Source organism: Taeniopygia guttata, chromosome 10 (genome assembly GCF_048771995.1).
Source record: "Taeniopygia guttata chromosome 10, bTaeGut7.mat, whole genome shotgun sequence".
NCBI lineage: Eukaryota > Metazoa > Chordata > Aves > Passeriformes > Estrildidae > Taeniopygia > Taeniopygia guttata.
In genome coordinates this window covers 20,256,137-20,270,035 of record NC_133035.1, presented here as the reverse complement: position 1 = coordinate 20,270,035, position 13,899 = coordinate 20,256,137, and the positions used below count along the sequence as shown (strand labels likewise).

The 13,899-nt window shown below is 54.4% G+C and overlaps 2 protein-coding genes across 3 annotated transcripts in view; one reads left to right on the top strand and one right to left on the bottom strand.

Annotated features, from left to right (window-relative positions):
* The first annotated feature begins 3,687 nt into the window (after window positions 1–3,687).
* EIF3J (eukaryotic translation initiation factor 3 subunit J) lies at window positions 3,688–10,855 on the top strand. Its single transcript, NM_001245471.2, is given in 8 exon segments — window positions 3,688–3,736; window positions 3,832–3,932; window positions 7,447–7,504; window positions 7,758–7,849; window positions 8,236–8,350; window positions 9,161–9,319; window positions 10,261–10,334; window positions 10,639–10,855. Coding segments are annotated over 8 exon segments (756 nt in total). The 5' UTR covers window positions 3,688–3,708; the 3' UTR covers window positions 10,768–10,855.
* A 1,207-nt stretch (window positions 10,856–12,062) lies between these two features.
* SPG11 (SPG11 vesicle trafficking associated, spatacsin) overlaps window positions 12,063–13,899 on the bottom strand; it is a 29,417-nt gene continuing 27,580 nt past the window's right edge. The window contains exons 38-40 of one of the 2 annotated variants that reach the window (XM_072933756.1): window positions 13,657–13,812; window positions 12,977–13,128; window positions 12,063–12,441 (exon numbers count right to left, since the gene is read on the bottom strand). In XM_072933756.1, coding sequence (XP_072789857.1) covers window positions 12,261–12,441; window positions 12,977–13,128; window positions 13,657–13,812 — 489 coding nt within the window. In that variant the 3' untranslated portion in view covers window positions 12,063–12,260. Of the gene's footprint in view, window positions 12,442–12,976; window positions 13,129–13,656; window positions 13,813–13,899 lie in introns of those variants that run through there. The other variant, XR_012057524.1, reaches the window with a different exon arrangement.

Sequence of the window (13,899 nt, the reverse complement as noted above, 5' to 3'; positions counted from 1 at the left end):
TGTGACACTCCCGGTTCCTCTGGGGCAGGGCTGCCCTGGCACCCCCGGCCCTGGCTCCTAGTGCAGCGCCCGAGGGGACTTTCCTGGCCGTGGGAGTCGCCTTTCCCTCCCGGAGGCTTGCTATGGAAGGTAGAATTTGTACGAGGTAGGAAGCTTTGCCTCTCGACTGCATTACCACGCCACAGGCTCGGACTGGTTTTGTGTAAAAGATGTCACAGAACGGCACTTTTTCTAAAGAGAAGTTTGCTATTTTGTATGCTTGATAAGAAAGTACAGTATTGGAAATTAAAGGTGGACAGCTGATAATTGAGAAGTATGTCAATTAATTTTTTATGTATATTACCTGTTTACTTGTACAATTTTATTGTACAAATTACATGCAGCTTCATTTTCAAATGAGTCCTTAAAATAAGGAAAATCTTTTTAGCAAAACATTTAATTTTTGTATTTTTGATTTTAAAAGGCATGAGTTATGTCAACTTTTTCCAGTGTATTAATGAAGATTTTAACTTTTCATCAGGTTGAGTGTTTTCTTACTATATTATCTGTTGTGTATGTAGCTAGCACATGGTGTCACTGAACTGTTAAAACTTAGCATGTAGAGCAAGCCTGTTTTGTGGAAAATCCTTATTCATTAAAAACAAAGTCATCATGGCAGATTTTCTGCAAAAAAAGTGAAAACGTTTGCAATTCAGAATACTGATTTTTTTTGTATTTAAAGAAAGGTATTTTGCTTGCAGGAAAGAAATACTACAGATTCATTTTAATGAGAATCTTTTAAATGTATTTATCTTTAGGGCATCTGGGCATCTTTACGCTGTTTGTCTTATGTCTTTATTGAAATAAAATGTACAGAACATTACCTTTACATCTGCTTGGTGCAGCCGTGTCCCCTGGTGGGGAGATGGATGGATGGACTCTGGAAGGGGCAGCCTGTGTGCAGCTGCCCTTTGCTTTGCAGCCCTTCCTCACTTGTTCCTCGCCGTGTAAATCTGAGTCTGAGGGGTTTTGGTTCCCCGCTCGAGCTTTGCCTAACGGGGGATTCCTCCCGGTTCCTCCACACCACGGAGCTGCTGTAAAATCCACGGATCTGCCAGAAGGAGCCCAGCTGTAGCTCGTGGCCTTTTCCAGCTGTGATGGGATGTTCACCTGTTCCAGTAACATCCTTATCCCCAGGTCCTCTGTGGCTCCAGCCCTTCCAAAAGTGCTTCCAGAGCTGAGGAAACCAAAGGCACGTTGCACTTTCCAGCTGTGTGCGTGCTGTGCCCGTCAGATCCGCGAGGGAAACCCGAATGTAAACGTGGGGATGTAGCTCTGCATCGGTGCACGACGGGACTGACAGAGATTCTTAGTAAACATATTAAATATTCATCTTTTCCTGTGCTGCAAGCCTGGTGTTTATCACTGAACTCTGCAGAGCGCTCCTGCCTCCTGCAAACCTTTCTGGTGTGAAGCAGAGTTTTCATCCACGGGTTTTATTTCTGTCATGCTCATCTCGAGGGGGAGTTCCCTGATCCTGTGCTGAGCTCTGGGCCAGGTTGTGTCCCCAGAGCCACCCCCGTGCCCGGGGCAGGCTCAGCCAGGTCGAGTGTGGCTTGTGCCCCCCGAGCAGGGCACCGTGCAGCTGGATCACCCATCCCTTACGGAATATGGTTTTTTCCTTGCGCAAGGCACCGCATCCTATTTCCAAGGTTCTGAATGATTTCCTCTGTGCTCCGTGCTGGGTTGTGGTGACCTGTTTTCCGTGTCCCCGTGGATTCTGTTCCGTGTTGGAGCCCCTCGGTTCTGGCAGCTCAGTCACACTCCAACCCTTCAGTGGCAGTTCCTGTTCAGCCTTTGTTTTCCCTGGGACAGCCTCGCCTCTGGTCCTGCTTCCCCCGCCTTGGAGTCACCCACCTGACGGTTTTCATGGTTTGAATGTAGCAGGAGCCGGAACGTGCCCGGACTGGATGGGGAATCTCCCGAGCCACGCGTGCTGTGCTGCCGGCGAAGGGACGGACGGCCTTCGGGAAGAGCCCTGAAATGTGGAAGCCACCCTGGCAGGGTGACAAAAGCCCTGCTGTGACAACAGCTCTGCCCAGCATCATCCCCTGCCCTGCCCTGCCCAGCACCGCAGCGCCAGGGCTGGGCTGGGGCTGCTGGAGAGTCCCGGGGCAGGAGGGACCCGCGGGAGAGGAGAAGGTTTTGTTCTTGGTACTTGCAAAAATGTCATTGTACTGATGGGGCCGAATCTTGTTAAATATATGGGAAGAGAAGTCCTGTGCTATGGATTTCTGTTTCTTCTGCAATCATTTCTAGTCCACAGAAGCACAAAGATGTAATTAAACACTTATGCTCTGGATTCTGTTTTTATGATTTTTAGCCGGTATCATCCTTCACTGAGCCTCAGTTTTCTATAAGTCACATTGCTCCTGTCAGTTTTCAGCCTTGAAGTGGAAGAAGTTGTGTCTGTGTTTTACTGTCAAGGAAAAATTTAAACGTTCTGTGTAATTCCTTAGAATTCCAAATTACATATTCCAGTATTAACGTATTCCAAATTACTGCACAGTTCCTGGTGATTTTGTGATCATCTGCACAGCACCCTGAGGCTGTGAAGCTGTGTAGACTTGGTGAGGATATAACTTGTGGCATTGTTTGATCCGTAGGTATAGCTCTGTTATTATTTATATTGTCTGGTGAATGGAGAAGAACAGGAAAAGGATGATAATTTTGGAAGTCTCTATTTTTTCTTCGTGTTTTCCCTAGACACACGTGTGTGATTTACACAGGCGTATACAGAGATCATTGATTTGGTTTATGAAAGACACGTTCTAAATTGATTCTCTTCAGACCAAATGTATCCTCCTTTTCCACGTCGGGGATTCTCTCGGGAGCTGGAGCTGGCGGTGAAGAAGTGAGCAGTGCCCAGTTCGCCGTTCCTCTGTTCGCGGGCACGGGGGGACGCGCAGCCTGGCGCCCCGCACAGCCCGAGCGCGGCGGGGCCGGGCCGTGCCGAGCCGTGCCGGGATGTGCCGGAGCACGGCGGGTCCGGGCGGCCGGGCTCGGCTCGGCTCCGCTCCCGGCCGGGCGCTGCCCCGGGACAGAGCCGGGCTGCGGCCGGGGCGGCGGGATGCCGGTCCCAGGGCCGGTCCGGCTCCGGGTCCGGGTCCCGGTCCCAGGGCCGGTCCGGGTCCGGGTCCCGGTCCCGGTCCCGGTCCCGGTCCCGGTCCCTGTCCCGTTCCCGATCTCGTTCTCGATCCTGATCCCGTTCCCAGCATCAGTCCCGTTCCCGGTACCGATCCCGGTCCCGTTCTTGATACCGGTCCTGCTCCTGATCCCAGTCCCGTTCCTGATCCTGGCCCCGATCCCGGTCCCGTTCCTGATCCCAGTCCTGTCTCGGTCCCGATCCCGGTCCCGTTCCCGATCCCAGTCCTGTTCCCGATCCCGTTCCCGGTACCGATCCTGGCCCCGATCTCGGTCCCGATCCCAGTCCCGTTCCCGATCCCGGTCCCATTCTCGATCCCGTTCCCGATCCCGGCCCCGATCTCGATCCAGGCCCCGCCCCCTGGCCCGGCCCCGCCCCTGCTCAGGCCCCGCCCCCTCTCCCTCCGTCCCCGCCCCGTTCCCGCGCGCCGCTCAGGCCCCGCCTCCCGGGGCGGGCCCGGTTCATTCCGCCGCCGTCCCGGCGTGCCCCGCGCGGCGCCGCCCGGCGGCCTGGGTCGGGGCAAGATGGCGGCGGAGGCGGCGGACTCGTGGGGTGGGTGCGGCGGGGCCGGGCCGGGCCGGGCCGGGCTGGGGCCCGCGGGGCCCCCGCGCCGCTCCCCGCCGCTCACCGCGCTCCTCTCCCCACAGACGCCGACAGCTTCGAGGTGGTGGAGCCGGTGGCGAAGCGGCTGGTGCCGGGGGTGGCCGGGGACCGCTGGGCCGGCGAGGATGAGGAGGACGACGTGAAGGTGCGGCCGGGCGGGCCCCGCCGCTGGCGGCTCCGGGGCGCGGGCTGGGGGCGGCGGGGGCGGCCGGGCCGCGGCCGTGCGGTGCCCGAGTGCGGGGCCGCGGGCCCCGGCGGGGCGGGCGGTGTGCGCGGCTCCGGGCCGGGCTCGGGACTCGGGGCTCGGCACCGGCGGGGCCGGGACGGACAGCCCGCGGCTCCCGGTGCCCGCGGCTCCGCCCGCGCGGCAGCGGCTCCGGGCTCGGTCACAGAGCCAAGTCGGAGTGCCAAAAGAAGCCGGCCCTGCCCGCAGCCGCTGCCCCGGGACCTGCGGGGCGGGCTCGGGGCTCGGCACCGGCCGGACCGGACCGGACAGCCCGGGGGCTCCCGGTGCCGGCGGCTCCGGGCTCCGTCACGGTGCCAAGAGAAGCCGGCCCGGCCCTGCCCGGTGCCGCTGTCCCGGGACCGGCGGGCGGGGAGGGTTGGGCAGACACTGCCGGAGCGGCACCTCCCGCTCCCCGCGGGACCCACCCGCCGCTCCCCGGCTGCTCCCCGGCTGCTCCCCGGCTGCTCCCCGGCTGCTCCCCGGCTTTGGGGCGCTGTGTCCCCGCTGCCTGCAGCCCTTGGAGCTGCTCGGGGCGCTGGCGAGGCGCCGGGACGGGCTGAAGGACGGCAGCGCTGTGTCGGTGCTTCTGCTGCGGGCCGGGAGCTCTGCTCCACCGGGGCGTCTTTTCCTCCTGATCTTCCACCTCATCTTCCTGCTCCGCTCAGCACGAGCTGCATCTTGCCGGGGTGTCCACACGGCAGTGGGATAAAACCTGTGAATGATCGCTGCTGGTGCTTCCCTCAAAGGCTGTTTGCACCTGCTGGACTCCCCTGGCAGGCTGGTGGTGCCACAGAAACCTCCAGATCCGTATGGATAGTGCCAGGGGCTGCCGAAGGCCAGGCTGGACAGGGTTTGGAGCAGCCAGGCATGGTGGAAGGTGTCCCTACCCACGGCAGAGGGTGGAGCTGGGTGTCTCTGAGGCCCCTTCAGACCCATCCTGGGATTGTGTCAGTGGAATAAGGCAACTACAAAAGTTCTTTTTGTTTCCTCCAGCTCTGGGACATTGTAACTCTGGGTGAGGACTCAGGGTTGGTTTTGAGGACACTGTTACCAGGATCTCTGAAAAGCACCGCGAGTTTTTCTTGGGGCTCAGGTGGAGTTCTTCCCATAAACAGTACAGGAAAAGAACACACAGAATCACAGAAATTTGGTAACTTCCCTTCTTAAACTCAGCAGCAGCCCCAGCCCAGGTTCCGGGTGCCAGGTTAGAGCAGCAGGACAAGGACAGGCGTGTGCACTGCAGCTCCAGGCTCTGGGAAAGAGTGTGGGAGTGACACAGATGTGTGTGACTGACCCCTCTGTGACTGACAGGTGTGCACAGACACCTGTAGCTCAGACTGTGACATTTGCCTTTCCTCCTTCCTTGGAAAGTGAGCAGCGTTCCTGCTGGATGGGATGTGCCCAGGAGAACTGCACCAGAGTGCTTCTCTTGGAGTCACCTGAGGGGTCTGTGTTTAATAAAGGAACAAATGTTCCCCACGTGCAATCCCAGAGTGGTTTGGGGTGGAAGAGACCTTAAATCCCATCCAGTGCCACCCCTGCCATGGCAGGGACACCTCCCACTGTCCCAGGCTGCTCCAAGCCCTGCCCAGCCTGGCCTGGGACATTCCAGGGATCCAGGGGCAGCCCCAGCTGCTCTGGGAATTCCATCCCAGCCCCTCACACCCTCCCAGGGAACAGACCCTCCCAATATCCCACCCATCCCTGCCCGTGGCAGTGGGAAGACATTTTACATCTTACATGTAGTGAGGATGCAGCTGCTTGACTATTTCTGAGGGATGATGGGTTTGGTGCCAGAGCTGCGTCTTGAGAGGATCCAGCAAAGAAAGGTGGTTTATTTGGGTTTATTTCCCTTTGGTTTGCTCTTCCTGCCAGACTCCTGCTCAGCTCTGGATCCCTCAGTGCAGGGCCCACATGGGGAAATCTCCACGTGAGGGATGACGTGGTCTAAAGTGGCAGCACAAATTTTTCTGGCCACGGCTTTCCTAAGGCACCTCACATTGAGGAGTGTGCTTTGTATCTGCAGATCTGTGTTTTGGAAGGGGTTTGGTAATGAACTTGCAGTAACTGTTAATTTGGGAAACGTCAGCTTCCCGGGTTTAAAATTAGCACCTTTGGTAACAAAACTCCTCTCAGTGTTCCCCAGCACAGTTCCCCAGAAGTCAGGCCTGCTGCCAGGGGATTTTCATCCATTGACTCAGGGCTGGCACGGGGCAGTGCCTGCTCCATCCCGAGCTGGAGCTGGGAGCCAGTGCCCAGTCCCTGCCACCTCCCAGCTGCTGGCAGGATGTTCCGGGGCTGCTGAAGGACACAGAAACAGTGTTGAAATACTGGGCAATTCATGTGTTCTCTGGGAATTACTGTATCACTGCAAGGACACAACAGCATGAGGCAGCTGGCTCTTCCTCCAGGAGAACTCCCTGGCTTTATAAACCCGGCAAGGCTGGCAGGGCTTGGATTTCCCTGGGTTTATAAACCAGGCAAGGCTGGCAGGACTTGGATTTCCCTGGGTTTATAAACCAGGCAAGGCTGGCAGGACTTGGATTTCCCTGGGTTTATAAACCCAGCCTGGCTGGCAGGACTTGGAATTCCCTGGGTTTATAAACCCAGCCTGGCTGGCAGGATGGGGTTGGGGCACATCTCGTGGCACGGAGTCCTTGCCCAGTGCCCTCCCAGATATCCCAGTGCCATGCATGGATCCCTCGTGGCCAGGCTGCCCTTCCTCCAGTTTCCATCTGACTCCCAGCCCGGCCAGGCTGGGGCTGAGGCAGCTCCTCAGTGCTGAGTGGAGCTATTTAAGCAGTGGGTGTAGCAAACTTAATTAGATGTGAGCTACAATAATGCTCCAAACTCAAGTCAGGCCTGTGGAATGTGGAAGGGAAGCCGAGTCCCCTGCAGGTGCCAATTATCCAGGTGAGCTGGTGGAAGGACTCGGTGCCTCCTTGCTTGGATCAGCACATCCTGGGCAGTGTGGGGCTCTGCACCACTGCCCTGGTGCAGCCTCCCAGGAAATCCCTGCAGCCCCAGGGAGGCTTTTCCCAGCCCAGAGAGGGGCCCTGGTGTGTGGGGCAGAACAGCCTGTGCTGGCCTGACGTGGTTTCAGCTGGGCTGGGGGTTTGCAGTGGGCTGTGCTGCGCCCATCCCTCAGTGATGTTCTGTCTCTCAAAACACCAGAAATGAGAATAAAGTCCTGTTTGTGTCAGTGGTGGTTGCTGTTTGTGATCTGGCTGTTGTAATTACTGACACAAGCTGGTTTTTTGACTAAAACCTGCCTTTTTCATGGTAAGAACTGGCCCCAGCCAGCATGGACAGCTCCAAAAAGCCCTGAGGTACATCTCCCATGGCTCCCTCACTCTGATACCAGATCTCAGTGGGTTGGTGGGCTTTGGAAGAGGTTCCAGATATCTGTAAAAGAATCTTCACTGTTTTGCAGGATAACTGGGATGATGAGGAGGAAGAGGAGGAGGTGAAGGAGACAGAGGTAAAACAAGGTGAGGCTTTAAGATAACCCCTGGCTCTGTATCAGCACGGGAACAGACCCTGCTTGTGTCTGGGGTGTGTGAGGATCAAACCTGAGCGGGGCTGGGGCTGGGTTTAACAGAAATGTCTTTAACTCTGTCAGAAATGTCTTTAACTCTGTGCTCAGGAGCTGAGCTCGGTGGCTTCCAGTGTTTCTGTGGTTGTGTGGGGGGAAAAACATCATCAGACTTCTGAGAGCTGTGTTTGTTGTTCCACCCTTTACAGAACCGAAAGTTTCAGAAAAAAAGAAAATAGCAGAAAAAATCAAAGAAAAAGAAAAGCTACAGAAGAAAAAGCAAGAGGAGCTTAAAAAAAGGGTAACTCCTGATTTCTTCTGTGTTATATAAAATTCAGAGGGTGGGTTTGATTTGGTTTTTTGGAGGTTGAGCAAGATCTGAGAAGGTCTTGATTCATCTGATACACCAAAGTTAGGTCTGTACAGGATCCCATCTGGGGCTGGGAGCTTTAATTCCTGCACAGTTTAACCAGTGCTTGGATCAGTGTTATCCCAGGTCCCGTGTGTGCAGCACGTGATGGAGCAGGCAGGGGTTTGGTGTTTCTTCCCATTTCTTGTGAGATGAACAATCTGTGGAGACTGCAGGGATGGCTTCCAGGTTTTCCAGGTGCCCCGAGTCGAGGCAGCCGTGGGTGACGCAGGGTGATGTCTGTAACGTGCCACCTTCTCCCTGTGTGCTCCCTGCAGTTAGAGGCACCCGAGGAACAGAAGGAGCTCACACCAGAAGAACAGTTGGCAGACAAACTACGGCTAAAGAAGTTACAAGAGGAGTCAGACCTGGAGTTGGCAAAGGAAACCTTCGGTGAGTTCCAGCAGCAGGAAATAAATAAACCCCTGGGACCTTGCAAAGCATGAGCAGGGTTTGGCTGTCAGCACACAGAGTTGTGGCACTGAGAACAAAGCAGAAGCAAAGATGCTGATGCACAGCAGCGTTCCTCAAACGTGGAAGAGTTTCTTTAATTATAATGAATGATTCAGCTCATTGTTCAGGGGAGGTTGTCACAGAGCTTGGGGGGTGTGCACAGCTGCAAAGAACCAGCTGAGTTCTGCACTCAGGAGGTTGAGGCAGGAATTGTTTATTTGAGGAAAAAGGGGCTTCCTGGGGCAGGTTGTCCAGAGAACAGGAATAGCTGGGTCAGATTGCTGAGCTTGACTCAACTTCAAAACTTGTTGGACAGAGACTTCAGACAAGGGCGTGGAGTGACAGAACAAGAGGGAATGGCTTCCTACTGCCAGAGGGCAGGGATGGAGGGGATATTCGGCAGGAATTGTTCCTTGTGAGAGTGGGGAGGCCCTGGCACAGGGTGCCTGAAGAAGCTGTGACTGCCTCTGGATCCCTGAAGTGCCCAAGATCAGGTTGGATGGACTTGGAGCACCTGGGCTAGTGGAAGGTGTCTGTGCCCTGCCACCGTGGCGCTGGATGGGCTTTAACCCTTCCAACCCAGACTATTCAGGGATTCTGTGAAATTACTGAGTTTTGCAGCAAACTCCCTTCCTGTGAGGCCAGGGATGTCCCTGGCTGAGGGGGGAGCAGAGCTCAGGGAGGTGAGAGCCGGGTCCCCTCTCAGGGCTCACAGCTCACGTTCTCTAACAGCCCTGCCTGTCCCTGCAGGTGTAAATAGCACTTGTGGAATAGATGCCATGAATCCCTCTTCGAAAGATGACTTCACGGAATTTGGGAAGCTGCTGAAGGAGAAGATCACACAGTACGAGAAGTCCTTACATTACGCCGGGTTTTTGGAAGCGCTGCTTCGGGACGTCTGCATCTCCTGTAAGTGCAGCCAGCCCCAGCTCTGCTGTGCTGCAGCTGTGTGGACTTCGTGCTGGGACGGTGCTCGGAGGGGATTGCTCTGGTAGTTTGTGCTAAATGAAGCACTGGCCTGATTCCATTCCACAAACTCCACTAAGGAGCCTCTCCTCGTGCAAGGGTTGCTCTTTCTGCATGTTGGTTAGAGACAGCTCTCTAAAAAGTGTGAATTCTTATCCTCATCTAAAACCTTCATGCTTTTCTTGAAGCCATTTCTGAAGTAATGAAGAGTAGATTCTGTGAGGCAGATAATTTGAGTACCTCATTTGGCGGGAAAATATTACAAAATCGAGTTCATGTAATTCTGGAACTGCAGATTAACTGTTCTGGAATTCAGCATGTAACTATACAGAGATGAAGTAATTTAAACTCCTTTTCCCAATGCCCTGGTGCTGGTTCCCTGTCCTGTACCCAGTTGTCCTTCAGTGCGGGGTAACTTGATCCCAGGAGGAGCTGGGTACATCCATCATCCCAGCTGGCAGCTTCCATCTCAGGGATTCAGAGCTCCTAACAGGAGGGACTCCCAGCCTCTTGCACCATTTATTGATAAACATAATCATTTATTGGTAATCCAGTGCTCCTTTTGATACATTTTACTGTATTTTACTATCTCCATATTTTACTGCTCAAATGTCTCAGTAAGACTCTTGTGTTCAGTAACTTTATTTGCAAATTTTACCTTCTACAAGGCTCAGGCTTCCAAGGAACCAGCTGGAATTCTTGTTGGGATTGTAAGGACCAGAACCACCCACTCTGTGTTCTGCTGATTTAAATCAAGTAATTGCCCATAGTTACACTAATGCTTATTTCTAGTTTTAGAGACTGTGGATGTTACTTAACTGCCTTAGAAGAACAACATTGATCAGGAATCTTTTTTTTTTTTCCCTTTCCCTTCCCTGATGCAGTGGAGGTGGATGATTTGAAAAAGATCACAAACACTCTGACAGTATTATGCAGTGAAAAACAAAAACAAGAGAAGGTAAGACTGGGGCTGTTCCTCAGGGATCACGGCCCCTGCTTGGGGCTCCCCTGCATTTATTAATTACTTGTTGAGAGTCCAGGGAAAACAGGATGAAAGGCAAAGGGGGCAGGGCTGTGGTGCAGGGAGCTGGGGACACCTGGAACTGTCACAGCTTTCCTAGGAAAACGTGTTGGGTGGAAACCATGGGCAGGGCCACGTTCAGTGCAGGGCTGTGACTGCTCAGTGCCACTGGGCTGAGCCTGGCTGGGCTAATGACAGAGCTCTGGGCCTGTCCAGTAACCACCCTCATCCTCTTGCACAGAATAAAGCCAAAAAGAAGAAAAAAGGGGTCGTGCCTGGCGGGGGGCTGAAGGCGACGATGAAAGACGACCTGGCTGACTACGGCGGCTACGACGGCGAGTACGTACAAGACTTCGAAGACTTCATGTGACATTTATCTCCCTTCTGTTGTCTTTCTGTTGCCCATAATCCCTTAAACATGTAGCACAACCTTTCTTCCTCTAAATTCTGCCAAATGCTACAATCAGAATTGCAGTATCTGTGTGCTGGGGGCTGGAGGTGCCGGGTCCGGGCGGAAGCTCCGGGCAGGGGTGGAACGGAAAAGGGCTGAAAATTGCAGTTAAAAACCCAAAATCCTGCTAATGGGCACTGCTGCTATTCATAGCAACAGCCACTAAATCGGGAAGGAATTGGAACAAGGTGAAGGATTATAACCAGCACAGCTCCATGACATGGCCTTAACTGTCCCTGCTCCAGGGCTGAGCAAGAGCAGTTTGCAGCAAGGGCAGGGTGTGCACGTAGAGTTCCAGTCGCTTTGTCTTGAGTTAGAGCTTGAGGATTCCAGTATTTTGGGAGGGGAACTGCTAACTTCAGTGTGGAATACTGCACCTGGCAGCCTGTCCCCTGGGACAGCCGCTGCTCCAGAGCCTGACACCTGAACAGCACCTGGTGGGGCAGAGCAAGGCAAAACCCACTTGTGTCTCAAGGATGAAGTTTATTTAGTTCCATTCATTTAAATTTCTACTAATGCAGCTGTCTGGGTTGGGTGTTCTTTAACAGTTAATTAAGGGGTTAAGTGTAAAAGAAAAAACCAAGCCACATGACTTCCTTGGGGCTCTCCTGGGTTGTGGTGGGTCTCTCACGACTCGGCCGTTTTCTTTCATTAAAAACCAAACTTGCTTAGCAAACTGCAGCAGTTCCTACAGTTGGGCAAATTGTTATGTTAACAATTACAACATCTGCAATGTTTTATAAAGCAACTAATTTAATAAAAATCACTATTGAGGACTTCACCAGGCTGACCTTGGAGCATTTTGGGCCCTGACAGGAAAAATTCCTGAAAAGGGAGAATTGCAAAGCTGAGCTGTGCTGAGTATGCCCATGGCTGGTCCTGGAAAGGAATTTGTATTTAATAACTGTAAAAATACAATTGCACTTGATTATTTCTTTTACTCCAAGACAGCAGAATTAGGAATGGGCTGTTTAAGGCTGTACAAGATTTTAGAGATCAGCCTGGACCCAAAGAAGACATTATTGTGTTGGGTACCTGAAACCTGCAATGATTCTGCTTATTCCACTGCCTTTGGCTGCACATTCTGGACCTGTTTCAGCCTCTGGATATAATTCCTGGGCTGCTCCCTCCCTCTTGCCCCTAAGTTAAAGGGCTGCTGGATCTCTGCTTTACCCCCACCTGGGCCAGTCAGTGTTTGCTGGTGACTCGAGTAATTTAGAAACAATAAGATTTATTATACAAAACACAATTTTAGGTTGCCACAGTCAGCATTTAACTACTTACAACCTTGTGCAGTTTTCTGGAGTAATTTTTACAGAGCAGCAGAGCCCTGTGAGCAGGCCATGGATCAAATCTGTGTAAATCAGCAGTGACCCTGCAGTCTGTGCTCTGGGCTGGAATTCAGCTGGAATTCAGGTGGATAAGAGGTCGTTGAGGCAGCAGCCAGTCTGAGGGTCCTTCAGCAGGGAGTTCACCACGTCATAGAACTTGTGCTCGTAGGCCAGCCTGTAGTAGGTGTAGATGTCCTCGCAGTGGGTGAGGAACCGCTTCAGGTTCCTCAGGGCAGCGTCGGCCGGGGGCTGCTGTTTGACCCTGCAAAGTGGCACGTGGAACTGAGACACAGAAGCTTCCCAGGGCCCTGAGACTCTTGCTCTGGGCCTGCAAAAATGGCATTTCAACAGGAGGTCGTGCTCAGCACCTACACTTGAATCTCCTGGTTCTTTATTTGCTCTGATTCATTTTAAGGATTTGCTCTGCCCAGCCCCGAGCTCCCTCCTTGTCCAGCTCAAGGACGAGGCTGGATCAGAATGACTTCCATGCTGTGCCAAGAACCAAGGCTACCAACAAATCCTTCCCTGTGAGGTGGGCAGCCCTGGCACAGGTGCCCAGAGCAGCCGTGGCTGTCCCTGGATCCCTGGCAGTGCCCAAGGCCGGTTTGGATGGGGCTGGGACAGGGGGAGGTGTCCCTGCCATGGCACGGGTGGCACCAGATGGGCTGTGAGGTCCCTTCCCACCCAAACCCTTCAGGAATTCCATCTCAAGTCCCCCTTACAGGCTGATCAGTTTAACCCTTTGCTGCCGCCCCTCTCAGGGCCCTGTGCAGGTAAAGCTGCAGAGCCTCACTCACTTCTTGGCCACCTCCTCGAACAGGCCGGGCTGCAGCGGCCGCTGCTGCCTGAACTCCTCCAGGTACACGAAGTCGCCCCTGGTGATCACCTGCTGGAACAGAACCTCAGCCCAGTCCGGCAGGAACTCGTAGGCCTCGGCCACGATGGCTGCCTGCAGGGAGAGCAGGATCAGGGAGGGGGATGGCACACAACATTCCACACCAGAACTCATTGCACACAACATTCCACACTGGAAACTCGCTACCCAGGATCTTCTATTCGACCCACCCCTTGCTGCTGTTCTTGAGAGCAGCTGTGAAATACAGGGTAGCAAAGCACTGTGAACAACCTTCCTCAGCCCCCAAACAGGGACATTTCCACCAGCCCAGGCTGCCCCAAGCCCCATCCAGCCTGGCCTTGGGCACTGCCAGGGATCCAGGGGCAGCTCCAGCTGCTCCGGGCACCTGTGCCAGGGCTCCACCACCCTCCCAGGAGCAATTCCCAATTCCCAATCTCCCACCCAGCCCTGCCCTCTAGCAGTGGGAGCCATTCCCTGGGTCCTGTTCCTCCATCCTTGTATCCCACAGGATATAAGGTCAGGCTAACAGCCACAGGATCCGAGGCCAGGAGGAGCTGTGTGCTCGGGCACTGCAGTGCCCAAGTTGTTCCCGACAGGAGGCCCCGAGGGAGCCCAGCTCACCTGGTAGAACCTGGGCAAGGCCAGGATGGCCCCTGGCAGGTCCTGCCTGCCCAGGTTGATGATCCTGGTGCTCTGCCCCGAGCCCAGGAAGTGCAGCTGGAGCGTGATGAGCCGTGTCAGGCGGCGGCAGCGCAGCGCCTGCCGCACACACGAGTCCTGGAACAGAGCAGTGAGAGCTTCCAGGGAAACCTGGGAGCATCCCTGAGACATCATCTGCAGTGCCTGAGAGCAGGACAGAGCAGT